Here is a 26,836-nt window from a genome sequence, read left to right as displayed (position 1 = left end):
TCTAACTGTACCTAATCTGACCTAGGAGAGCTTGGTCACTACAATGAAAAACAGCCAAGTTTCCAAAACTTATCACGGCACCTCCCAAGCGTGGCAATTCCTTAGTCTCTGTTAAAATTATAATTCCATTTCCAGTGAGAGTTAGGAAATGTCAGAACCTGATGCTGCCCTGTGCAATTAATCACCCCCCCAATAGTAATGCATCGACCAGGAAGATTCAGATTTACGTGTGTTACCATTTACTCTCCAATCCAATGAGAACGCCACTCCAAAAGGATTTCAAAGAATCCAAGAATTCTCTGAACCTTTTGCATATCCTTTTAACTGCACGCAAGAGACCGAAATCTGATGAAAATACAACGTAGTTAGTTGAATCACAATTTCAAGGAGCTTTTGTCAAGCAGTTCAGGTTGGACAGATTTCCGCTGGCATCTAAGTAGATAATTGTCCAAACGACATTTTTTGGAACTATACAAAGATCAGTCCCATCTTTTATTCATAGTTTTATAGAAATGAGAACAATTAAAACAAATGGAGAAAATATAAATGAACAGATGACACAAAGAATCTTGAAGAATAGTTCTTGCTTTGTGCAATCAAGGCCATGATAACTGGAAGCAGCAATGAAACCCGTCCACAGTGGAGACCAGGAAGCTGCTTTGCTTTACAACGTCTTTACAATGGAGTTAACACAATTCCTCACCTTCAGTACAAGCAGCACGACAAAGTGGTCACGAGCTCGTCACTTTGGCTGCTGGTTCTGTTTCCTGTTCATATTCAATTTCCACATATGGTCGCTTCTTATGGGCTGGGCCCTTGACCGGTGTTTTGCCTTTGGATGTGGAGGGTTCTTTCTCCAGTTCCTCTGCATCACTGGATTGCTCCTGCTCCTCCTCTTCCTCCTCCTCTCCTTCCAGGTTGTCCTGTGTATGTGTCAAAAATCAATTTCAGTCAGCCAGTTGCCGCTTCTCAACAACGGATTGCATGACAATAGTACATCCACCATTGCACAAAGCAAAGAAAGGGCCAAGCTGCTCAAAAACTGCCTGGATTTTCCTGTTTGTTTCTGTCACACACACATTCCTTCAATCGGGAAAGCTCCAAGTGGGACAGTTCCAAGGACAGTTTGTTTCCTCAGCCACATGGTTAGCTGTGACTTGTCAGCTGGAATCAGGAATTGCAAGTAGGCTGCTGAAGCAGCAATGTATCACAGCTGACTTCATCCATGCCCACACAAACATGCCACCGATGGTGAGCAGAAGCAGGAATGCAGGCAAACTTTAATCAAATTAATTTCAAAGCACGGCAAAATTTTTACAGCACCACTGAAGGAGGTTAATCATCACAGTGTGTCTATGTTGGGTAAAGACGAGGTCTTTGTGTTTTTTCTAAAATGCCAAAGAACCATGTTAAAACCTGAGGATTCACAAGGATGCCTGAATGTTTTGAAAGCAAAGAATGTGATATCTACTGCGAACCCTGTTTGTGTAGCTGTGGGTTCTAGCAATGTGCAGGTGAATTGGAGTCAAGGTTTGTGGACAAGGGACTGATTATGAATGACAAAGATACCCTGTCTGCCAACAACTGGATGACTGCTCATCAGTTAGTTAAAAAGTTTGGGCTGTGAACAGGACAGAGTGAAGCTCAGACTAGATGAGAAACCTGCAGGTCTGAAGCAGTCAGAAATTTTCAACTCTCCGCAGTAAATCACTTGAAACCTCAAGAAAACAAGCTTATCTTTCCTCTGGCGGTTAATACAAGCTGTGACTTTGAATTGGTTAAGTCAGAGACTCTTTTACAAGTGAACCAGCCACACTGTGCCTCTTGCAAAGCAGTAGAAACATTCAGAAAAAGGTTTCAGAGAAATGTTCTCATCAGCAAGATCCAACCCAAAAGATCACGTGGACAAAGGCGATGGAACTGCTTTTCCCATTTTCCCACAATACCTGTACTTATTCTTATCTCTGTTTATGTCTGTAAGGGGGAATTTATAGGGTGTTGCAAGTTTTAATTTGTAGTCTTCACTTCATTTAGCTTAATTGTTACCTATGGCTGGAATCTAATGACCTGTAATAAAGTGATATCTTGTCAAGTTCCTTGTATTTTATCAATCTGGATCTGAACATTGTAGGGATTTTGGATATTTCTTTTAAAAACCTCAACTTCTGTGACAACTCCAGGAATCATGGGGTTTAACTTGCATTGCAAGACCCCAGTGAGTCATGGCTTTGTAAAGTAGCAATTTACCATATGCCATTTCTCCAGGACTTAGTCATGACTTTGCATGTTTTCACATTTAAAATAATCATCTAATTCTCTTTTAAATAACTCAATTGAACCCGCATCCACTACATACTCAGGCAATGCATTCAGATCATAACCACTCACTGTGTCATGAGGATGTTCCTCCCGTCTTAAATGCATCTTCCACCAATTACTTCTAATCTATGTGTTCTTGTTCTTGCTTTCCAAACTTCATAAATCTTAGTACATTACCTCAGTTCCTCATCCTGAAACAATTCATCTCAATCTTTTCTGCACTATCTCGAGTGTCTTCACATTAATCCATTAGTATGGCACCCAGGACTGGATGCAATATTCCAACCGAGCCCAATTAAGTATTTTAACGTAACTTCCTTAATCCTATAGATTGTCCCTAAAATTAAAACCAGACAGTTAATAGAGTATCAAGGCAGACCCAAAATCTACAACTGACAGGGCAGTGTGTTACACATATCATGAACATGTTTCTTTCTGAAGAGATTTTTCATTATAGAAAAGACCTGACTCATGAATAGGGTGGGTTTGCTGCAGAGATTAGCCTTAAATTGGTACCTGGAACAAATTCTCATGCAGACAATTGTATTAAAACTCTCTGCAGTTAAACAGTTCAAAGGGATGTCGTACCTCAGCTGAGATGGCTGACAATTTCCAACAGAAGACAGCATTTTTCATTCAATTACTCAGGAATCAACTAAAAATGGGTGCATGCTCTATTCCACTCTCACCACTGACACCCCATCCTTTGTAATACAACAATCATATGCCCCTCCCCCAAAATGAGAAGAATTCAGGCACAACTGAGCCAAATACCTCCAAGTCACTCAGGTCACTCTCGTCTATTTCATCACCCTCCACATATTCCACTTGACCAACATCCTGTTGAGAGAAAGAAAGACACGTTACAAGGAGCTTGCTGATTTTGAGACTGACAGTAACTCCAACATGTCACCTACCTGTCCAATCTCAAATTTCTGGACAGTATATGGCACTGGAGAAGTAAAATCATTGGCCCATTGTGGTGCAAGCAACAGTAACATGGTTTCAGCTACAAACATGGATTTTTGTGGAAATGGCTTGGGAACAATTGAGGTGAATGCAATTCACGTAATCAGTGACTCAAGAGTGTCATTAAGTATGAAACTCAATCTTTCCCCAAATTTTGCTCAGAGTTATATCAAAGTCAATCCATCTAACTGCAGCTCTGACTTCAGCAGAGAAAATGCGGTCAATATTTTCAATATGAAAGACACCCAAACCATCGCTGCCCAAAGTCTCCTTCGCACCCTCTCTTCTGACCCACAACCTTTCCCTTTCTCTTTCTCTTTCAAGAGACATAAGGTCACTCTACAGCCAAATGCACTCACTCTCCCTCTAGACCCTTCCCTGTCTCTAGACCCACAACAGTCCAAATCTTCCCCTGCCTTTCTTACAGTCTTGTTTTCCAACCACATCCCCCAGCAAATACCACTCCTCCTCTATGACCTAGACTCTCAAATTCCCTTCAGAAATTCATCTACCCTGACTCCAAGACAGGTACATTCTGAATTAAGACATGGAATACAGATAGTGCCACCATACTCCCTGTTGGAAATGTTCATTAATGCTTCAGGTTTGTGTTGTTGACTCAGACTGGTGAACCTGACAACGAGGCGAGCTTCTTAATCCGGACAATCAAGGCTGCTGTTTCCATGGTGCCAAGTCTGGAATTTCACCCTTGTTTTCCACACGTCTAATATATAAATACTAACCCGGGAGCTAAAACCACAAATGAAAATCAAAAATCCTCATCCATCCTGCTCACATGCAAAATAGTACAAATCATGCCGATATGAACACCGGAGACCACTGCCTAGGACGGTGCCTATTTCAGAGTTTTCATTTTCTGATGAGCAAAAATGATCAACAACAGATTTCCCAATTTGCCCATAAGTTTGACAACAATGCACCAAACCAGTTGTGTTCAAGGAGGCAGAACTGAGGAACCTAGGTTTCCAGTATTAAAGTAATCCCAATAAAACTGTAACAGAATCCAAGAGATCAAATGTAAGGTTGGACAGCTTTGTTTTCCTTTCAACTTCGACCACCACTTACTTCATCATCTTCTTCTTCCGAAGAGTCGGTCTCACTCTCTTCATCCTGCTTTTCCAGCGCTTTATCAAAAGTATGAATAGGGAAGTTGTAGATATCTTCATACTGATGGGACACAAGAGAAAGCTGTTACAAACTCAGATCATCAGGGCTGCACTCTCAATCACAGCAGCAACATTCATCCCACTCTTCAGGCTTTCTTATCAGAACCAGTTATGAGACCACCCATGAGTCGAGTTAGCATTTCCAATCCCTGCAGCACACTATTCCTCAACACATGCAAGGAATTAACCATGTAACCATCATTCCAATGGTTCATCAATTGTTGGAGAAAGTGAGGACTGCAGATGCTGGAGATCAGAGCTTAAAAATGTGTTGCTGGAAAAGCGCAGCAGGTCAGGCAGCATCAAAGGAACAGGAGAATCGATGTTTTGGGCATAAGCCCTTCTTCAGGATTCCTTGAGGAGGGCTTATGCCCGAAACGTCGATTCTCCTGTTCCTTTGATGCCACCTGACCTGCTGCGCTTTTCCAGCAACACATTTTTAAGTTCATCAATTGTTGTCATTTTCTGATACAACTCTCAGTTAGTTCCATAAAAACTTGTTGTGAGTTCAGATCTCTGCTAATGAAGCTCAGCAACTCACCGTCCCTTGCTTGAGTCGCTCCAGCAGTTCCTTCTCGATGGCATTGTCCAGCTGAGCTGCAATCAGAGCCTTTTCCTGAAAGAAAACAACAATTACGCTGCAGCCTCATACTCCTCCAGCACAGAACCTAATTGCCCTTGCCAAATTCACCCCAGAAGAATTACCACAAACTAAAAAAGTGCAGCTCCTTCAATTCAGATCACATAAGGATAGACAGAGTGCAAGATTTTCTTCAAGGATGGGGGACTTCAGTTACCTGTGTAATGATGTTGCTCCTTTAACAAGGTTATGCTGACCTTTTTCATTCCAGAGAGGTCGTAAAATCAGAGATTCCGGGAGGTCTCCGTTTGAAGGGTTTTAGGGCCAGTTTGATTTCAGCTAACATACACTGCCTCAAGCAAAAAGCTTTCAAGTTTTAAAAAGGCACGAGTACAATGAAAGGGGAGCAGCCAGTTCTCTCAGCTCAGCTTTACTCTGGTTTGGTTTGGTTTTAGCAAGCAGAATTGTGAAGGTTCTGAACCCAAAGAAGCAGGTCCATGCTGATCCTCCCACTCTGACATCTCTCCTGTAAGAGGCTGTGTTTAAATTTACCTTTCATGCCAAGGAGCATTTGTTGCAAGTATTTGGAACAGCATCATTATTTTGAGATAGTCAGTTGGGTATTCGGATAGATTAATTTATTCTTTATTCTGTTCTCTTTTTGTTTGTGTTTCAGTCGGTAATCTTGCAAAAAAATTCTGTTTTGTTTAAAATTAGGTGTTTGGGCCAGCTGCATCCCTCCTGGAATATCCATGTTACACCTGCTTAAAACAACGAGAAAGGTTAGAGTCCAAGCCACTTTCCTGAAATGTTTTGAGGGGGTCTGGCCTGGTCCATTACATCTGGATAGACTGGAATTGTTCTTAGAGAAAAGAAGATTCCAGTGTGATTTATTACAATTCAAGTGTTTAAAATTATGCTGTGTTTTAACAGTGGCATAGCCAGTGTCAGGAAGGTTGTGAGCCAGAGTGCACTGGTTCATGATGACAGGAAAAAAGGAGAGTTTCTTTCACAGAGCAGGCTCCCACAATTTAGAACAAAAACAGACTTGATAGTGACGTTCAAAGGGGAACTGGATCAGTGCTTGAAGTGAAAAAAATTGGAGAGCTACAGGGAATTAAAAAGGTTTATGTTCTTGGAAAAGGCAAGGCTGACAGGATGAATTAAAGAAGTTGCTCCAGTGCTCTAGGATTGTCCAGCTGCATTGGATGAAGTCTGACAGAAATCACATGACAGTGATGGTTCCCAGCGACTGGATCAGGTCAGCAGGTGAACACACATTGAGAAGAGTCAGGGAGACCTTGACAGTCTCAAACAAATCCCCACCAAGCAATAAGATTTCACTCAGCAACAATCCAAGTCACAGACCCAGGTCCATCGCAAACACCACACGTAGGGTGCAGGAATACTCTTACCTCTCTCCGTTTCTCTCTCCGTTCAACCTTCTTGTTTAAAGGTACCAGCTTCCTCCTAAAGAGAAACACAAGTGAAAGGAACAGGGTTAAAATTACACAAGTCGAAGTCAGTGAGTGAGAAATCAGCAGCAGGCTGTGTCTCTGCTTTAACACAAGTTGGTTTTGTCACACTAAGTCGAGAGTCAGAAAGTGATGATCCTTTTGCATGGTCCAGTTGGTAATGCTACCTCGCTCAAAGCCATCAACTACCTTGGAGGGAGCTTGCCAATGTTACACCAGAATTGAAATGTTATTACATTCCTTGCCTGAGTAATGTTTTTCAGACCCTTAAGAGCCAGGAAATATTCAAATTAACCAGGTAACCATAGTTGGCTGAGAGACAAATGGACCCAACGTCAGTATATCTTTTTCACCTCCACAATTATGTGCCCCTCTCTGATCAGCACTTACAAAGATGACCCTTGCACCTTGGATGACTGTCTTCCTCAAGCTCCATCTCACTGGCAGTAATAGCCCAAATCCCAACCAACAGCTTGTTTGTAACTCCAAACAAACCAAGACCAAAGCTCATACCACATTCCAGAACAAACTTACTGTCTCTTTAGGATGAGCTTGCGGATACGGATCAGGTATTGGGTGATCTTTGTGAAACGCTGTTTACACTTGTGTCTGATAAAGCGAGGCCAGTAGATAAGATGCTCATCAATCTGTTCCAGAGCTCTCTCATAATTCTTACTTAACTTGACCTGCAATATATTGAGCAAGGAAGGCGTTGAGCTGAACAAACTTGCATTTAAAGGCAATTGCTGAAATGGAAGTACTTTTTGGAAACAGATAAATAAGTAGCAATTCTATCAGCAAAACATGAAACACTGCACGAGGCACAAGTGGATAATGGCAGAACAGCTTCCAAAATGCAGTGATCATCTGAGGGTTTAACTTATACGATGTATAATGTTTAGTCCTAACTGCACCCACAGTAACTCATGAATCCATCAAGGTTCAGAAATATTATCCCTCATAAACCTATTGCTTACACACTGTGCATGACATTTATCACAAAGCTGGTCCCTTTTTTCCAAAAGCTGTTCCTTTTCTCAAGGATACTGTCGGAGGAATGTGCCCAATACGTTAGAGATCACAAAACACAGCTCAAAGTGAATTGACAGTTTACTGCAAGCAATATCGCTGGGAGAGAAAACAAACCAGCTAACACAGGACTGACAGGTAGATCAGATTTCTCTTCCCAGAGCTGAGGATGAGACCAGTTTTAGAGTAAGGCTGCACAATGACACTGATTAAGAAATGGGAAACTACAATGAATCTGGAAATGGAGTAATTTAGTTACAAGGTTGCTAATTGGTAAACAAATATCAGATGAATCCCCTGTTCCTTCACACAATGCAACATCCTGACAGTACCAACTGTCCATTCCTCTTCACAGGTAGGTCTCTTCTGAAGTGGTGAGGTGCTTCCATTGTCCTGTGTCTGGAGCATGTCCATGCTGGTGCTTCTGTGTGTGTCCTGCTCTTTGTGTGGTTTTGCTATTGCTGGGTTGTGAAACTGCCCTTGGGGCTTCGAGATATCTGTGGTGATCTATCATTGTCCATGGGAGCTTAAAGTATATTCCCTTGTCTGCGGGGAGTCTGATTCGGCTTGTGAGTTGCTTGGGAATTCTGGGTGTTCTGGTACAGTTGGGCCAATTTGGCTTTTGTGGGCCTATCGTGGGTTAGCAAATCTTTTCCCACAGATACTGCGTCCTTGGTTTTTTTCAGAGGGGTAATAAAACACTTCCGGTTCTGATTAGACTGGCTTGATACAGAGATTAAAAGGTATTAAGAAGTCTTTTTGTTGCTATGTAAACAGATGAGACTTCAAGCCAAAATTGTCATGTTTTAGAAGTTACCTGTAAAATGAGAGGGGAGTGGTCAGCTCTCCAGCTGAGTAGTTCAGTCCAGAACCAGTCAGGAGTTCAACAGTGAGCTGTGTGGAAACTCTCTCTCTCTCTGGCCTTCTAACTTCAACATGTAAGCATCTGTTCCTTTTTTTTAAAACTGTTCTTTAAAGGGGTTTGCTTATTGGGACTGTTGTGTATATTCGGAACAGCATAATTAAGTCTAGTTTGGATAGACTGAGCTCTGTAGGGGTTCTTTATTCTGTTATTTGTGTTTCATTGTGTAATTTTGTGAATAAATGTGTCTGTTTTAAAACCGAGTAGTCAACTTAGCTAACTTACTCCAGTTAATTTTCACTGTACACTGACAAACAAATTGTAAAGTTATGGTCTGGGTTGCCTGGCCTAGTCCATAGCACATTCCTCATTTAACTGATGAGCTGTTCCCTTATTTTATTCCTATATCCCATGCATACACCTCATCCATCCAAGATGTTCTCAATGTATATCACATGCACCTTATTCCTTGCTCATCACGTGTTTTGTTTATTTCGCACCTCAAGTGCATGGACTTATTTTTATTCTTACTCTTGTAAAAGAGGATTCACGGTGTTCAGTATCCCCTGAGTGCAGTTATGTCAGTGAGCCAAGTGACTAAATGTCACAGGATCAGTTACACTAAGCAAGGAAAATATTTCACCAAGATCTATTTCTCTGACAGATATCCTGATAGGTCAGAACATATCACATTACAGCGCAGTACAGGCCCTTCGACCCTCGACGTGTGAAACCAATCTGAAGCCCATCTAACCTACACTATTCCATTATCATCCATATGTCTATTCAATGGCTATTTAAATGCCCTTAAATTTGGTCAGTCTACTACTGTTGCAGACAGGGTGTTCCACACCACTATTACTCTGAGGAAAGAACCTATCTCTGACATCTGTCCTCTATCACCCTCCAATTTAAAGCTGCGTCCCCTCATGCTCGCCATCACCATCCGAGGAAAGAGGCTCTCACTGTCCACCCTATCTAATCCTCTGGTCATCTATTAAATCACCTCTCAACCTTCTTCTCTCTATCGAAAACAGCCTCAAGTCCCTCAACTTTGCCTCATAAGACCTTCCCTCCATTCCAACATCCTGGTAAATCTCCTCTGCACTCTTTCCAAAGCTTCCACATCCTTCCTAGTATGCGGTGACCAGAAGAGTAAACAATACACCAAGTGCGGCTGCACTAGAGTTTTGTACAGCTGCGGCATGACCTCATGGCTCCAAAACTCAATCCCTTTACCAACAAAGGCTAACACCGTATGCCTTCTTAAGAACCCTATCAATCTGGGTAGTAACTTTCAGGGATCTAAGCACGTGGACACCAAGAGTTCTCTGCTCATCCACACTACCAAGAATCTTAACATTAGCCCAGTACTCTGTATTGTCGTTGTTCCTTCCAAAGTGAATCACCTCACACTTTTCTGCATTAAACTCCATTTGCCACCTCTCAGCCCAGCTCTGCAGCTTATCTATATCCCTTCTGTAATCTGCAACCTCCTTTGGCACTGTCCACAATTCCACCAACCTGACTGCCAGCTGCAATTTACGAACCCATCCTTTTACACCCTCATCCAGGTTGTTTTCAAAATGACAAACAGCAGTGGACCCAAAACAGATCCTTGCAGAACACCACAATCTTTGCCTTCTTTCAGCTAACCAATTTCTGATCCAAACCATTAAATCACCCTCAATCCCATTCCTCCGCATTTTGTGCAATAGCCTACCATGAGGAACATTATCAAACGCCTCACTGAAATCCATATCCAACACATCAACCACTTTACCATCAACCACCTATTTGGTCACCTTCTCAAAGAACTCATTAAGGTTTGAGAGGCACGACCTATCCTTCACAAAACCGTGTTAACTATCCCTAATCAAATTATTCCCTTCTGGATGATTATAAATCCTCTCTCTTGTAATCCTTTCCAACACTTTACCCACAACCGGAGTAAGGCTCACTGGTCTATAATTACCAGGGTTGCTATCCTGCAGTCTTCTGGCACTGTTCCTGTAGATAATGACAACATAAAGATCAAAGCCAAAAGTTCTACAATCTCCTCCCTAGCTTCCCAGAGAATCCCAGGATCAATCCCATCTGGCCCAGGGGGCTTATCTATTTTCACACGTTCCAGAATTGCTAACACCTCCTCCTTATGAACCTCAATTCCGTCTAGTCTAATAGCCTGTATCTCAATATTCTCCTTGACAAAATTGTCTTTTTCCTGTGTAAATACGGACGAAAAATATTCATTTAGCACCTCTTCTGTTGTGTTCTCTTCTCATTATGTTGTGAGCATACAACATTTCATTCTCACTGCGAACAAGATGATCACACCAAAGGTAACTTCCCCAGCTCAGACAGACTGTGCTTACCCGCTCCCATAATCGAAATGGAAAAGCAGCTCGTTCTATTGTCTTCATGTACAGGAAACACTGACCTGCAGGATACAACATATCAAGTTTATCTTATGGAAAACCTGCGAGGGAGGAGATATATACCCTGCATGCATTCCAACAAAAACAGGCATACAAAATACTCCAAAAGTCAGCTGAAACAGTTTCACACCTTATAAATGCTGGAAATATCAAGAGCATTGCAGTAGTACTAAGGAACTTCAGACTGTTAGCTATCTGAAGAAATTTGAACTTTTTTTTCACTTTCTGCAATGTTTCACAAACATTATGAACAAAATATTTTCTTTTTTTTTGACAAATCACTCATGGAATGTGGGTGTCTCTGGCTTGCCCAACATTTGTTGCCCATCTCAAATTGCCTACAGGGCAGTTAAAAGTCAACCACATGGCTGTAGATCTGTCGGCCAGGTGAGGTAAGGTTGACAGATTGCTTTCCGTGAAGGACAATAGAGAATCAGATGGGTTTTTCTGATCATTGACAATGGTTTTATATTCATTAGACCCTCAATTCCAAACTCTTTATTAAATTCCAATTTCAACATCTGCCATGGCAGGATTTGAACTCAGGTCCCTAGAATTTCAGATGAGTTTCTAGATTAATAACCTGGTAATAATACCATTCGACACCTGCCCCAACAGCATGTGGGTTTCGGTCCGTATGCCATGCCATTTACAGCATCGAACACCAGAAGTCATAACACAACTTGTCGTGTTCCAGGTCCTTGCAGAAGAAATTTAGTGGGAACACTGATTATGAGTGATGAGGAGGATGTTTCAAAGACATTTCAGTGCAATTCAGACAAATTGAGGAGTGATACATGGATAAGTCTAATTTGATTAGAAATATTTCTAATTTGGATTTTAATAACATGGCATGTGGGTTTTGGTCTGCGCATATAATGACTAACTTGTCAGCATTTCCGGAACCATACTTTTTTTTTCAAACCAGGGAGTGAGAGCGTGTCTGTGGGGTGATAATGACAATTTCTTTATGTTGGGAGAGTTTTATGAGCAGACAGAGTAAACTCTGATGAGCTTGAGCTTGCTTTCAGTTCAGAAGGATCAGGATTTTTTTTCCCGTTGGCCAAAAACTCAGTTTGAAAGGGCGAACTGGAACGAAAAGCACAGGTCCTGACAGAAATTAGATGGATGAAACAGCTTCTTCAGGAGAAAGGGGTCAGTTCAGCCAAGTTAGGAAACAGGTCACCTCAGTCTAAGAATCTTGGTTTGAAAATTCTACACAGGTAGCGTTTGCCTTGAGTTCTGAAGGGGTTATCTGGAAAAAACAGTCAAGTCAATCCAAAAGACAGAGATGAGAATGCTGTCGCGTATTTGAGTACTGTCATGCAGCAACATGGGATAGATAGGTGGGATCATATTTTTACTGCATCTTGAAATATTTTGTGTTGTATTGTTTATAAATAGCTTGGTTTATTCTATTTCACCTTCTCTTCTGTGTAATAAACTTCCGGCTTTATTGTTAAAACCAAATATGTAGCACTGCATGCTTTTGTTCAGCGAAATACAAACTGATAAAATTTAAAAAGAAATCAGTTGTCAAGCCAGATTTCAGACTTGTCCAGTAACATCAGCTGGGGTTATTGCTTAAGTATGAAATTATTCACTTCAGTATGATCAAAAGAATGCTTATTATGTAAATTGTGACAGCATGGGAAATGTTGGCACACAAGGTATCTAGATGTCTTTGGATACCAGTCACTGAAACTGAGCAATAAGGTAAGCATTTAGGAAGGGAAATAGTATGTTGGTCTTGACTGCAAGATACTTGGAGTAAAGGAGCTAGGTTGTCTTCCTGGACCAACAGGGCTTTGGTGATACCAGACCTGGATTAGTGTGTGTTTTTGGTCTCCTCACCGAAGGAAGGATATACTTGCCAGAGAGGCAGTGCAGGAAAGGTTCACTCCATTGAATCCTGGGACAAGAAGATTATAGGCTTCAGAAAAATAGGAGGGATTCTCACTGAATTTTGAAATTTTGATAGGCCTAGATAGCCTGGATACAGGGATGACATCCCTCTTGTCAGTGGGAGGGGGGGTTCAAGAACAGTGGCTCACAGCATCTGGACACTAGGTAGACCACTGAGGACTGAGACTTGGCGAAATTTCTTCATTAAGAGGATGGTGAACATGTCGAGTTCTCGACCAAAGAAGGCAGTGGAGAATCAGTGAACATCTTTAAAAAAATAAATAAAAAGGTTTCTGGAGACTTAACGAGTTCAAGGTGTTATAATGGGGAGAACATGGAAGGAACACACTGAACAGATGATAAACTATGATCATACTGAACAGAACAGCAGGCTCAATGGGTTCCTGCTCCTAGTTTATATGTTAATACGGGTTAAAGTTTGACACAACAGTAGAAAGATGATATGAATCACAGGTCAGGCTGCTTACCTCTCTCCTCTTTGATGGTTGCATACTGACTGTTGGCCAAAGGACAGGACGACCGATTACACAGGCCTGTGATATTGTACTCATTGCGACAGAAGTTCTGCGTTTTCGTTCTGCAGGGGATTGAAAGAGGATCAACATGAAAAGAGTTATGAAGCATTTGTTCTCAAAGAAGCTGTCAAACATCAAACACATTACAGTATAAACTGGTGACGGGTATTGGATGGGAAGCCTCAGCCTAAAATTTTCCAGAAGGTCTCATTCTGGAAAACACAGGAATCTGCAGCAAGATGAAGCAAGGAATCGAACAGGCTTGTACGTGTAGGTTGTTATCTCAGACTGACTGGAAGGAGAGGTTGCATCTTATGCTGTTTGAGGCCAGAGCACTGAGATGGGGACAATGGAAAGCTGACACCATTTAACATGGTAAGGAGACAGTTCATGATGGAAGACAGTTTACAATTTACACTTGATAAACAACATTTTGGTTTGAATACCACAAGTCAGTTGATCAAAACGAAAAAACGACAACCGCAAGGCAAGAGATCGTGTTCCAGCAAAAGAAAAATACCCTGTTTAAAAGTCACCTTCAGCAGATGAAAGGGAGACTTCTTACATGCTCTTTGTTCCTCACTAAAGAAGCCCAACCACAATTTAAATTAAAGGCCAGAGGTTTCCAAACACCATGTGTCTTTGAGAAACCAGAACAGAAATCCTTTAGGTCTGCAACATCTTCAGCCACACTCTCGAAAGACACCTAAGAATTAACCTCTTCTGCTCCACACTTCTCTCAATCTAAGTTCATGCTAATTTTTTGGAAAATACATTTTCCAATGTTTGGAAAGCATTTGCTACGTTTTGCACTTCAAATTTTGTCACGAATAAATATCAATCTGTTATTTCGATGTCTATCTGGGCACGGCAGCACATGGGGGGTGGGGGGGATTTAGCTGTTGCTACCATGTTGCAAGAACTTTATTTTGGAAGACTGAATGAAAAATTATGATTGTTCCCTGGAAGGGAAGCTACTGGATAATGACAGAGTAGATTGAGGCAGTAGTCAAAAGTGAGGTGCTGGAAAAGCACAGAGGGTCAGGCAGCATGTGAGGAGCAGCAGAGTCGACATTTCCAATATAAGTTCTTCATCAGGTGTGTGGGGGAGTGGAGCTGAGAGATGATGGGAGACGGGTGGGTCTGAGGAAGTAGAAGGATTTGAAAGAGAAATTGTTGACGATGAGGACCAGTTCAGCCCATCGAATGAGTGTGTCAGTGGATGGGTACTGGTTGGGTCGGTGGGAGGGGAAGAAACGGATGGCTTGAAGGCCTTCGTCATAGTGGACGGATGTGTACAGGGACTGGATGTCCATGGTGAAGATGAAGTGTTGGGGCCGGATAACTGAAAGTTATGGAGAAGACGGAAAGCGTGGTGGCGTCCTGCATGTACATGGGAAGAGCCTCGACCAAGGGGGACATGATGCTGTCAAGGTATGCGGAGATAAGTTTGGTGGGGTAGGAGCAGGCGGAGACGATGGGTCGACCGGGTCAGTCAGGTTGTGAATTTTGGGTTACCTGCTCCACCGCCAAACTCTAACCTCCTGACGACTGGAGGAATAACACTTCATCTTCTGCCTTGGGACCCTCCAACCACATGGGATCGATTTCACCAGTTTCCTCCCCTCCCCACCTTATCCCTAATCCAACCCTCCAACTTGGCACTGCCCTCTTGAACCGTTCTACCTGTCCATCTTTCTTCCCACCTATCTGGCCCAGCCTCCTCTCTGACCTATCACCATCACCCCCACCTTCATCTACCTTTCACATTCCGAGCTACCTACCCCCTCAGCCCCAGCCACCACACCCCCCTCCCCATTCCTGATGAAGAGCTTATGCTCGAAATGTTGATTGTCCTGCTCCTCGGATGTGCTTTTCCAGCATCACTTTTTTTGACTCTTATCTGCAGTCTTCATTTTCTCAGAGATAGAGGCTGTAACCTTGTTTAAAATTATTCAATGGGCAGCAGCCACAAACATAAAATACTTGGCAAAGGATTGGGGGGGGGGAGAAAAGATAAGGAAAAAGCTTCAAACATTGTTAGGATTGAAAACAAAAAATGCTGGTAATCACAGCTGGTCAGGCAGCATCCATGGAGAGAAAGAAAGCTAACATTTCAATTCTAAATGACTCTTCATAAAACGCTGTTATGACTACAAGCTGGTAGAATCTCCTTTGGTGAACAATTTTAAAATAGACCAGAGAAGTCGTTGAGAATGATGAACATGGATCTGCAGACAGAATGAAGTTGTCAACACGGCCCAAGTGCAACAACCCACCCTCCCCTCCCGCCGCAGGAATTGTAAAACCTGCACCCACACCTCCTCCCTCACCTACATCCAAGGCCCCAAAGGAGTCTTCCACATCCATCAAAGTTTTACCTGTACATCCACCAATATCATTTATTGCATCCGTTGCTTCCGATGCTACATTGGGGAGACTGGATGCCTTCTCGCAGGGAGATTTAGGGAACATCTCCGGGACACCCGGACCAATTAGCCCACCACTGTGACCAAACATTTCAACCTTCCCTCCCACTCTGCCATGGATATGCAGGTCCTGGGCCACCTTTACATCACCACCCGACACCTGGAAGAACGCCTCATCTTCTGCCTTGGAGCACTTCAACCCCAGGGCATCAATGTCGACTTCACCAGTTTCCTCATTCCCCCTCCCCATACCTTACCCCAGTTCCGACCTGCCAGCTCAGAACCATGCTCATGACCAGTCCTACCTGCCAGTCTTCCTTTCCACCTATCCGCTCCACCCTATCATCTTCATACCCACCTCCATCCACCTGTTGTAATCTTGGCTACTTTCTCCCCAGCCCCAGCCCCCTCCCGTTTATTTCTCCATACTGGAGGCTCCCTGCCTCATTCCTGATGAAGGGCTTTTGACGGAAACGTCGATTTTCCTGCTCCTCAGATGCTGCCTGACCTGCTGCACATGTTCCAGCACCACTCTAATCTAGACTCTGATCTCCAGCAGCTGCAGCCCTCACTTTCGCCCTGCTCCTTCAAAAAGCCATCCTGGGTGCAACGGGCTAAATGGCTACAAGTGTCTTCGATCCAACTGAGTTTGCTTTGTTTTACTGACAAGGCACCAATACGAAAGAGGTCCATTAGCTTCCAGATCCTCCCATACACGGAGGAGGGGTGGTGAGAGGATTCAGGGCATTCCTGAGCACAAAGGTGCATATTCAGAAGGGACAGCTGCTTCTCCCTGTTCATGAAATACAAAACACTTAGCTTGAGTCTGACAGAAGGAAATGAGGAAATGAAGAAATGAAGCCAGCTCAACATTCAAAGAGGCCAAATCCCAGCCAGTCGCAGACAATTCAAATAACTTTCCAGAAGAAGACGCATTTCAGATTTATTTTTCTGGGAATCTTTACTCACTTCACTTTGAAGGAACAAAACTGTTTGTTTCCGATAAGATCCCAAAGCACCTAGAAAAGAGAAACATGTTAAATTTTAATCTTGCTGTTTTCTAATGAGCAAATCTAACTTTCAGAGAAAAGTAACTAAATTCAGCAGAAAGTGTCAAGATTATGAAGAACATCCCTGGGAACATGAAATAATTGGTGGATAAGATAATTCTAGCCATTGTGAAACCATTTTTGTTTGAATTAACATATAATGTTGCTGCAAACAAATTGCAGAACAACTGTGCCATTTCCGGACAGGGCTGCAGGGAGTTTTCCAAGTTTCCTTACATCACCCAGCTGATGTAATATACACTTAACTTCTCCAACATATTCTCCTGGTGCACGACATAAAGTCATAGAGATGTACAGCACGGAAAAGACCCTTCGTCCATGCCGACCAGATATTCCAACCCAATCTCGTCCCACCTGCCAGCACCAGGCCCATATCCCTACAAACCCTTCCTATTCATGTACCCATCCAAATGCCTCTTAAATGTTGCAATTGTACCAGCCTTCACCACTTCCTCTGGCAGCTCATTCCATACACGTACCACCCTCTGCGTGATTTCAGAGCCTGAATGTAATCACCTAAAAGCCTCCATCTGTTCCACAGAAAACAAGCACAAAGAACCTCATTTTTCCACCAAAACTAAAGTTCAGACCACCACCTTGTATGGCTCCCCTTGAACTCCTCCAAGGTGATCACATCATTCCAGTGAGGTGATGATTGGAACTGCCTACTTTATTCAAGGAGCATATGCTCAGGGAGGCACTCAAGTCACAAAATCACAATGAGCCAAAGTCAAAGACATTCACACTGTTTTACACTAAAGATTTGCAAATTGGCCTTGAACTGAGGGGCTTGCTAAAAGTCAACATTTCAGGGGCAGCTAAAAGTCAACCACATTGTTGTGGATCAGGAGGCTTATGTAGGCCAAACTGGCAAAAAAAAAAGCAGATTTCTTTCCCTCGAGAACATTTGTGAACCAGATTAGTTTGTGTCACAATGGACACCGTCACCATTACAGAGTACAGTACAGCACAGGAACAGGCTCTTTAGCTGAAAATGTCTTTATCGACCATGATGCTATTCTCAACTTTTTCCAACAGCTTGCACATGGTCAGTCTCCTCTGTTCCCTGCCTGTCGACATGCCTCAAGCTTTGCTATTGTCATCTACTTCTAGCCACCTCCCCTGGCAGCACATTCTAAGCACCAACCACTATTGGGGTAAATAAACTTGCTTTGTACATCTCCTCCCTCTTTGAAACTTTCCCTTGTCACCTTAAATCTATGCCCCCTTGTATTTCACATTTCCATCATGGGAAAGAGACTCCAACCATCCACCCAATGCACACACCTCATAATTTTAGATACTTCTGAGGTTGCTCCTCAGCCTCTCTCTCTCCCCCAACACTTTTCCTGGAGTTCTACATAGGCATGATCCCTAAACCCCTCATCCCCAGGCAATCTCTCCAACATTGTCCTGTACAGGGCAAAAAGTTGCAGTAAAAAGCTGTGTGTGCTTGCATGCACTATTTGGAGACTTACCCCACAAAGGCAGCAGCAATCTTACTACTGGTGTGCAGTTCAGGTGCCAGGGGAGGGGGGCGTGGCTTAGCCGGAAATCGGGGGGCGGTGTTGGATGGGGTTAGGTGCGGGCAGGAGTGGACAGGGTTGGGGCAGGCAGGGGCGGGAGTAAATGAGGTTGGGGCTAGGGGCCAGATGGGGATGGGGTTGGGGAGCAGACAGGGGTGGGGCTCGAGCATGGTGCGCTACTGTTTAGTCTCCCAAACGGGGAGCAGACCTCACAGAAAACCCCGAGCTCCAGAGGAAATCAATTAACCGAATAGCCCATCAAAAGCGCTCGCCCATCTTGTTCGGATAATCGAGGTTCCTCTGCACAGTACACTCTTTCATTTGACCTCCAAAATGCATCGTCTGCACACTTGTCTGGATTAATTACCGCCACTTCTTTGCCCAACTTTCCAGGTGAACTATATCCTGCTGGAATCCACCAGTCCACCAATTCTCATATTGCCTACAAACTTACTGCTCAGTCCACTGACGTTTTCATCCAAATCATTTCTACAAACAACCGTGTTCCCTGCACTGACCCTGAGGGAACACCACTGCTCACAGACCTCCCCTAGTCAGAAAAACACCCTTTCACAAGCACCCTCTCTGCCCACATTCCAAGACTGATGGAGTGAAAGAAGTGAAACTATCATGGTATTCTAACAGATGAAAGGCTTAATCAATTTTTCAGCGTATAATTCCAGTTACATCACACTGTAAATTTTTGCCATAAATTCTGTGTTTTAGGATTGAGCCCTCCACTATCACCTGATGAAGGAGCGACGCTCTGAAAGCTAGTGTGCTTCTAATTAAACCTGTTGGTCTATAACCTGGTGTTGTGTGATTTTTAACTTTGTACACTCCAGTCCAACACCGGCCTCTCCAAATCAGGAGTGAACGTGGGCATTCTTGCTAAGGGTCCTGATGGAGGCGGGACGGGGAAAGCTTTTGACCGAGAGAAAAGGGACAGACCCTGCTGGGAAAGCTCTGGCAGCACCTGCGGAGAGCAATCAGAGTGAAGGTGTGGGGTCCGGTGGCCCTCTGAGGAAGTGCATCTTTTATCAGCAGGAGCCTGGGGCATGAACCCTAACCCTAACCACCCCCACGTGGGACTGGGACCGACTGCATGTCCGTGTTGAACAAGGTCAACACGACAACACGACAACCCGACCCCACCCACCCACCCAAAACTCACATCGTCGTGCTGCATGGCTCCGTCCTGAGCGAGGAGAGCCCTGGGGCCTTGCCGAGCCACACGCCGCCTCACACACCAGCCGCCGCCATCTTGCCCCTCATGGCAACCGGCCGCCAGCAACTTCTCGCGAGACCTGGACGTCCCCGCCCCCCCCCCCCCCCCCCGCGCGGAGATTGATGGGAGGAAGACCTGCAGTCCTCACTCCGACCGCTCGGGGGCCGCTGTCACCCCACATCACACATCACACATCACCGCCGGCTGCAGTTGAGGCCTGGCGGCCACCGGGTGGCGCACGTTCATCGCAAGCCGGGCTGCGGCGCAACCCCTTGGGAAAGTGATACTTCAGCCGGACAGCGTGGCGGTGGCAGAGAAGACATCCTCCAGCTGTTGGGGAGGACCCAAAGGGCTGGGAACTGGAATCTCCCTCACACTGTGTGCCAAACAAATACTAGATGGTGTTCAGCAAAAAAAGATGGGCGAGGGAGTGAGGCACCACAAAGGGAAATTCTTTGCACTGTGTAGAGAACTTTGTCTGGGTGCACTTTTGGTGATTTATCGTTTGAAATGCATACGTGAGGTGGAATGTATTTTCTAAAGATGGAGATAATTGCAATGGTAGTTTGGACTTCTTTGCCAAAGCTTTGTAATGTTCAAATTGGAATGTTTGCACGTTTTTGTTTCCAAATTGTCTGAATGAAACACATTTTGTGGAAAAGATAACAGCAGCAGGCCGCTTAGTCATAGAATACAATCCCTACAGTGTGGAAACAGGCCCTTCAGCCCAACAAAGCCACACCAACCCCCTGAACAGTAACCCATCTGGATGCATTTCTCTACGCTATATTTACCCCTGACCTCACTCTTAACAACTTCTCCTTCCAATCCTCCCACTTCCTCCAAACCAAAGGAGGGCATCCGCATGGGCCCCAGCTATGCCTGCCTCTTCGTCGGATATGTGGAACAGTCCATCTTCCGCAGCTACACGGGCACCATCCCCCACCTTTTCCTCCGCTACATCGATGATTGTATTGGCTCTGCCTCGTGCTTCCACGGGGAGGTTGAACAGTTCATCCACTTTACTAACACCTTCCATCCCGACCTCAAATTTACCTGGACCGTCTCAGACTCCTCCCTCCCCTTCCTAGACCTCCCCATTTCTATCGAAAATCCTCAGCACCCTAATACACGTAACCTACACATCTCTGAACACTGTGGGCAATTTAGCATGTCCAATCCAACCAAGCTGCACATCTTTCAACTGTGGGGAGAAACGGGAGCACTCAGAGGAAACACACACAGAGACGAGGAGAATGTGCAATTATTCACACAGATAGTCGCCCAAGGTTGGAATCAAACCCGGATCCCTAGCACTGTGACGCAGCAGTGCTTACCACTGAGCCACTGTGCTGTACATGGAGATGTACGACACAGAAACAGTCCCGTAATTCCAATTCATCCATTCTGACCAGATATCCTAAATTAATCGAGTCCCATTTGCCAGCATTTGTCCCATATCCCTCCAAACACTTCCTGTTAAAGCAGTTTGGTTCTGTTCATTCCTTGCACATTTAGAACAAACAAACATTGGGGTCTGACTTTATAGTGGGAACAAACCCAAAGTCATTTCTTAATTAGGCAAGGTACTATTTACATATATTTGAAGCACCAGGGAGAATCTGATAATTGAATAGGCTCCCATTGTAATGTCATAGAGATGTACAGAAAGGAAACAGACCCTTGTTCTGAATTGTTCTGGATCCAAAACATTCACTCTGCTATTCTCCACAGGTGCTATCAGATCTGTTGAGTTTCTCCAGTCATTTCTACTTTTGTGCCAAAAGAATCAACTCGTGATAGAAGAATCTTTTTAGTTTTACTCAGTAAGTGGTTTGGATTTGAAATGCGTTGCCTGAGATTCAAATGAAGCATTCCAGAAGGAATGAAAAGGAAGAATGTGCAGGACTCCAGCAAGTAGCTGGGGTCTGGCAGAGGTGAATAGCTCCTTCACACAGCAATTTTATTTTTATTTCAAAAATATACTTTACTCATAAAATATTTTGATGATCTGTACAATTGGCCATGCCATACATACATAAACATTCCATTTCTTTGCATACAGAGATCAGAATTTATCATTTGAACATACAGGTCTGTACGTACACCGGTCATATATCCATTTGTTGAGCTGAGGCATCAGCGGAGCCCACTGACTGCATGGGCCCCCTTCACACAGCAAGAGATTAGCTGAATGGTCTTTATCCATGCTGCAAAAATACAAACATGGTTCAATCTGGTGACAAGAACTGAATACCACATTTCAGTTGAGGCTGAACCAGTGTTTTATGCAGATTTGTCACATCTTCCTTCTTTTTTTTTAGATTAGATTACCTTACAGTGTGGAAACAGGCCCTTTGGCCCAACAAGTCCACGCCGACCCGCCGAAGCACACCCACCCAGACCCATTCCCCTACATTTACCCCTGCACCTAACACTACAGGCAATTTAGCGTGGCCAATTCACCTAATCTGCACATTTTTGGAGTGTGGGAGGAAACCGGAGCACCCGGAGAAAACCCACGCAGACATGGGGAGAACGTGCAAACTCCACACAGTCAGTTGCCTGAGGCGGGAATTGAACCCGGGTCTCTGGCGCTGTGAGGCAGCAGTGCTAACCACTGTGCCACCGTGCCGCCCACTTTTTGTTTTCTGTGCTCCCATTATAAAAGCCCCACAGCCTGCAGACATTTGAAATTGTGGTCTTGTCTGACCCTGCCAGCCTCTCTGATTTGTGAATATTTAGAATGTCCCCTTTATTTTGTGTTGTCTCTCCTTCCAGCAAATTAAATCACTTCACACATCTCTCCATTACATTTCATCTGCCTTTTGTCTGCCCATTCTTTCAATCAATTGGACAATTGTATGTCGATTGGAGTTAAACTCCTTGCTGTTTGCAGTATTTTCCAAGTTTAGTTTAATCCACAAATTTCATGTAATGTGTGTCAATGTCTCAGTCTAGAAATATAGATTTCAAGGGGCAGCACGGTGGCTCAGTGGTTAGCACTGTTGCCTCACAGCACCAGGGTCCCAGGTTCAATTCCAGCCTCAGGCGACGATCTGTGTGGAGTTTGCACATTCTCTCTGTGTCTGCGTAGGTTTCCTCCCACAGTCCAAAGATGTGCAGGTTAGGTGAATTGGCGATGCTAAATTGCCCGTAGTTTTAAGTGCATTAGTCAGGGGTAAATGTTGGGGAATGGGTCTAGGTGGGTTGCTCTTTGAGGGTCGGTGTGGACTTGTTGGGCCAAATGGCCTGTTTCCACACTGTAGGTAATCTAATCAAGAACAGTATGGATCCAAGTGCTAAAGAACCTCACAAAAGAATCTTCCTCCGGTCCAAACAACCATTCACCACTGTACTCAGTTGCTCAGTCAATTTTGTCGCTGTGTTGACATGTCCCTTTATTGTCATAAGAGAAAATGAGACAAGGGAAGTAGACGTGAAAAAAGTGTGCAGATGCACAGTTTTTTGAAAGTGGAGTCGCAGGTAGATAGTGAAGTAGGAGTTGACACGGGCATGCTAACACGGGGCACACAGACACAAGATGACCGCTGAGCCATAAGTTGGTCACTTAGCAGACAAGATGGCCACTGAGCCATTACATGGAAAAGTACAGCGAAGTATACACTGGTACTGCCTGAGGCCAACAGGATACCAGCACAATAGACACAGAACATAGATAAGTTTAAAGCAGGTGGAGGAGAGAATACACATCAGTAATATCTACTGCCCGCCGAAGTCCAGCCACCACCTTCAATAGAAATGTTAACTACCTGAGACTGCTTGTGTACAAGACCTTAGATCTGGAGTAATGAGAAACGATCTTCCGTCTCAGGAAGAACGATCACGACCAGTTACTGCAGCAATGAACTTCTGCGTACCTGCTGAAACTGACAATGACTCTGTAAATTTCCTCTGAAAGTGACAATGATTCTGTAATGTTTTCTGTAAACAAACTATGTTGCACAAACAAAGAGTCCATATCTGGACCATTATCCCATGAGATGTATAAAATATTGTGACATGTGCTCCAAGGGGGAGAGAAGGCTTGCAATTGATAGCCGTCCTGCCGGACATCTCTCTCTCCCCAGAGCTCCAGTTTCATTGAATCCCGATTCTGACTCTGAGACTGGTGTTTTTCTCCCACAATAGGAGAGAGAAGAAGGCATTTGGTCCACTTGCCTTTATTGGTTAATGCATTGAGTATAGGACTGGGAAGGTCATGTTGCAGCTGTACAGGATATATGTTAGACCAGATTTGGAATGCTGCATTCAATTTTTGTTTCCCTGTTTTAGGAAGGACGCTATGAAATTTGGAAGGGTTTAGAAAAGAGTTCCAATGATGTTGCCAGGGTTGAAGTGTTTATGCTATAGGGAGAGGCAAAATAGGTTGGGGTTATTTTCCCTGGAATGTCGGAGGCTGAGAGGTGACCTTAAAACTTTATAAAGTCATGAGGGGCATGAATAGGGCAAACAACCAAGGTCTTTTCTGCAGGGTAGGGGAGTCCAGAATTAGAGGGCATAGGTTTAAGGTGAAAAGACTTAAAAGGGACCTAAATAGTAAGTCTTCCATGCATGGAATGAGCTGCCAGAGGAAGTGGTGGAGGCTGGTACAATTACAATATTTAAAAGGCATCTGGATGAGTATATGAATAAGAAGGGTTGAGAGGGATTTGGGGCAAGTGTTGGCAAATGAGATTAGGTGAGGATTTCTGTCAGCATGGACGAGCTGGACCGAAGGGTCTGTTTCCTTTCTGTACATCTCTATGGCTCTACAATGGGAGCCTATTCAATTATCAGACTCTCCCCGGTGCTTCAAATATATGTAAATAGTACCTTGCCTAATAAAGAAATGAAGAAGGGCTCATGGCCGAAACGTCGATTGATTCCTGAAGAAGGGCTCATGCCCGAAACGTCGATTCTCCTGCTGCGCGGATGCTGCCTGACCTGCTGTGTTTTTCCAGCAACACATTTTCAGCTCTGATAAAGAAATGACTTTGGGTTTGGTCCAACTATAAAGTCAGACCCCAATGTTTGGTCGTTCTAAATGTGCAAGGAATGAACAGAACCAAACTGCTTAAACAACTACGTATGTACATAATGTAGATTTAAAAGATGGTAAAAAACTACAACAGGAGATAAAGATATTGGGTAAAAGTTGGCTGCCTCATGAACAAAACCAAAAACATTGGACAAAACTAAAACAATGACAGTTATAACCAGTAACAATTGAGAGGCTTTACGAACGCGAAACTAAATTACTTAAGATAATATTAACAAGAAACAAAATCCTTCCGCAACAAAAAAAATCAGATGGGTAATGTGTCGGCACGTAACAAAAAGGAGACACATCTCACACAATTAAAGCGTGACAAACCCAATCATCATTTTCATTTGAAAAGAAAGGATCGTCCGTCCTGCTTCGCCGTCAGGACTCTGGCGCTGAACAAACCCGTGTTAGGTCAGGGTGAACCAAACCGCAGCCGACCTTCCTGTGGTAGTTCAGGGGAAGTATGACCACTAATGAAAGCTAACTGTGTGGATTGTTTAATATTTAATTGAGGTGTGTTGTCATTGACAGGTTTATGTCCGAAAACCAGCGCTGTATGTATGTAAATATACGAACCTAAGTCATGACGCACAGCGTGATCTCATCTGACGTATTGCGCCTGTGCGGAAGTGCTCATTGCACTGAAAAAGCTGCAGCAGAGCCCAGGTTATTAACAATGTCCCGTCTTTCAGGAAATGCATTTGATAAAAAGTTGTTATTGAGTTATGTATGGTAATATTTGGATAGACGGCTAAGTTAAAACCTGAGGTTTTAAGGAGCACCTTCAATGACAAAGGAGAATGATGTAGAGAAGTTTGGAGAGGGAATTCCAGAGCCCAGGTAGCAGAATTGGGATTGCATCTGATGCCTCCTTGTTCATCTGCCTGAAACCTGTTGGTCTTCCTGTGCAAAAATCTGTCAACGATTTTAAATGCTGCTGACTTGGACTTGTGAGCACCCAGAGGAAGTGGCAAAGGCACACTGAAGGTTGGGGCAGCTGCCTTGAGACGCCTAGCAGGGAAAATGTCACAATGGCATTTCAGTCAGAGTATACCAAGGGTATGGAAACTGTGCAAAATTCCTCAGCCTGTATGCTGATATGGTCCATAAGATGGCAGTGGCAGGGCAGGCAGCGTCCAGACTCCTGACCCCAAGGCAAATCCACTTTGTCCGCTTTTTCTTTTGTTTTCTTGTTTATTTTCGTTTTAGATTTTGCATCTCCTTACCTACTGTGGAAGAGCTTGGTTATGGCAGCATTGATGTGGAACGTGGTAGGAAGGTAGCTTTGTTAGAATCTGGAGTGTGGCGGCTGGTGAGCCTGGAGTGGAACTCTGGCAGACAGCGATATGGTGGCTGGTGAGGGCAGAAAGAGAGCTCTGGCAGTAATGTCAAGAAGGCAACTGGCAGGGTATCAAGCACAGGACCCAGCATCACCTGTTACATTGGAAGAAGCAACAGTGGCAAGGTAGACCCAGTGGTAAAGACAGTGCCTGAGGAATGGGACGTGGACATTGATTGTATCCAAATGGAAGTGGCAAAGCGGGAGAATAGTTATGGACTCTCTTCAAGCTATATCTTTTTAAAAAAATCCTTCAACTGTCCAAAATGGCACCAGATCACGGTGACAATGGTAACTTCTCACTGTCTTTTACTGCATTGTGACAATAAAATCATTCATTCATCGTTTAACATTTAATGAACATTGTGAATTGAACCTTTCGTAGTGTCAAGCCACGTGCCTCAAAATTCTGTGAATCACTTTTATTTTTGGATTGTGGACTAAAATAGGAAAAGAATATTGATTTAACCAAGGAAACTGTGGAATGAAATGTTCCACATTTAAAACAGGTTCATGGAACTTCAATTGAGTTGTATTTCTCCTGTTGCCTTGTTTGGAATAGCCAGATTTACAGATAATATCAGTTAAGAACTCGATTTCATGGACAGATGGATTAAAGCTGAAAAGACAGATCAAGTTCTTGTGGTTGTCGGCACCCTTGTACCAGACAGTAGCTCAGTTCAAGATCATATAGGACATACAAGTTCTGAATGGTGATTTTCATCTTGAGATCGCAGCAAGGGAGTGCAATGAATATGGGAATGGAGTCTGTTTTAAGGTTAATGATCTTTGATTTCACTGGGAGAGAATGCTTTACCTCCTGAACTGGATGTTGGAAAAGCAATCTGAATCACTCACTGAGGCAGAGGGCGCCCTCGTGTGGTGATATTGCAA

The 26,836-nt window shown here is 43.8% G+C and overlaps 1 protein-coding gene and 1 non-coding gene across 2 annotated transcripts; both read right to left on the bottom strand.

The window, feature by feature from the left end:
- Positions 1-454: 454 nt before the first annotated feature.
- On the bottom strand, positions 455-19,620 carry mak16 (MAK16 homolog (S. cerevisiae)). Its single transcript, XM_043681348.2, has 10 exons — positions 19,500-19,620; positions 16,699-16,748; positions 13,253-13,362; positions 10,797-10,861; positions 7,065-7,216; positions 6,471-6,525; positions 5,017-5,091; positions 4,375-4,476; positions 3,094-3,159; positions 455-923 (listed from the first exon to the last, which is right to left on the bottom strand). Exons 1-10 carry the CDS (start codon positions 19,512-19,514, stop codon positions 732-734), a joined length of 882 nt encoding a protein of 293 aa, XP_043537283.2. The 5' UTR covers positions 19,515-19,620; the 3' UTR covers positions 455-731.
- A 5,240-nt stretch (positions 19,621-24,860) lies between these two features.
- On the bottom strand, positions 24,861-24,962 carry LOC122543247 (small nucleolar RNA U13). The gene has a single exon (XR_006309972.1). It is a non-coding gene; the product is annotated as a small nucleolar RNA U13 (small nucleolar RNA).
- Between the last annotated feature and the right edge of the window lie 1,874 nt (positions 24,963-26,836).

Source organism: Chiloscyllium plagiosum, unplaced genomic scaffold (assembly GCF_037043375.1).
Source record: "Chiloscyllium plagiosum isolate Xiang-an unplaced genomic scaffold, Cpla_swu_hap1 HiC_scaffold_48, whole genome shotgun sequence".
Taxonomy (NCBI): Eukaryota; Metazoa; Chordata; class Chondrichthyes; order Orectolobiformes; family Hemiscylliidae; genus Chiloscyllium; species Chiloscyllium plagiosum.
The sequence above is the reverse complement of the archived record's forward strand: the minus strand, read 5'-3'. Positions and strand labels throughout refer to the sequence as shown.

What these genes read in the sequence shown, in the direction of transcription:
- mak16 (XM_043681348.2), bottom strand. An exon ending in TTTTGTTCCTTCAAAGTGAA is followed by an intron (nt 13,363 to 16,698) that starts GTGAGTAAAGAT and finishes AATCCCCTGCAG; the next exon opens with AACGAAAACGCAGAACTTCT. An exon ending in CGGAAGAAGAAGATGATGAA is followed by an intron (nt 3,160 to 4,374) that starts GTAAGTGGTGGT and finishes TTCTCTCAACAG; the next exon opens with GATGTTGGTCAAGTGGAATA.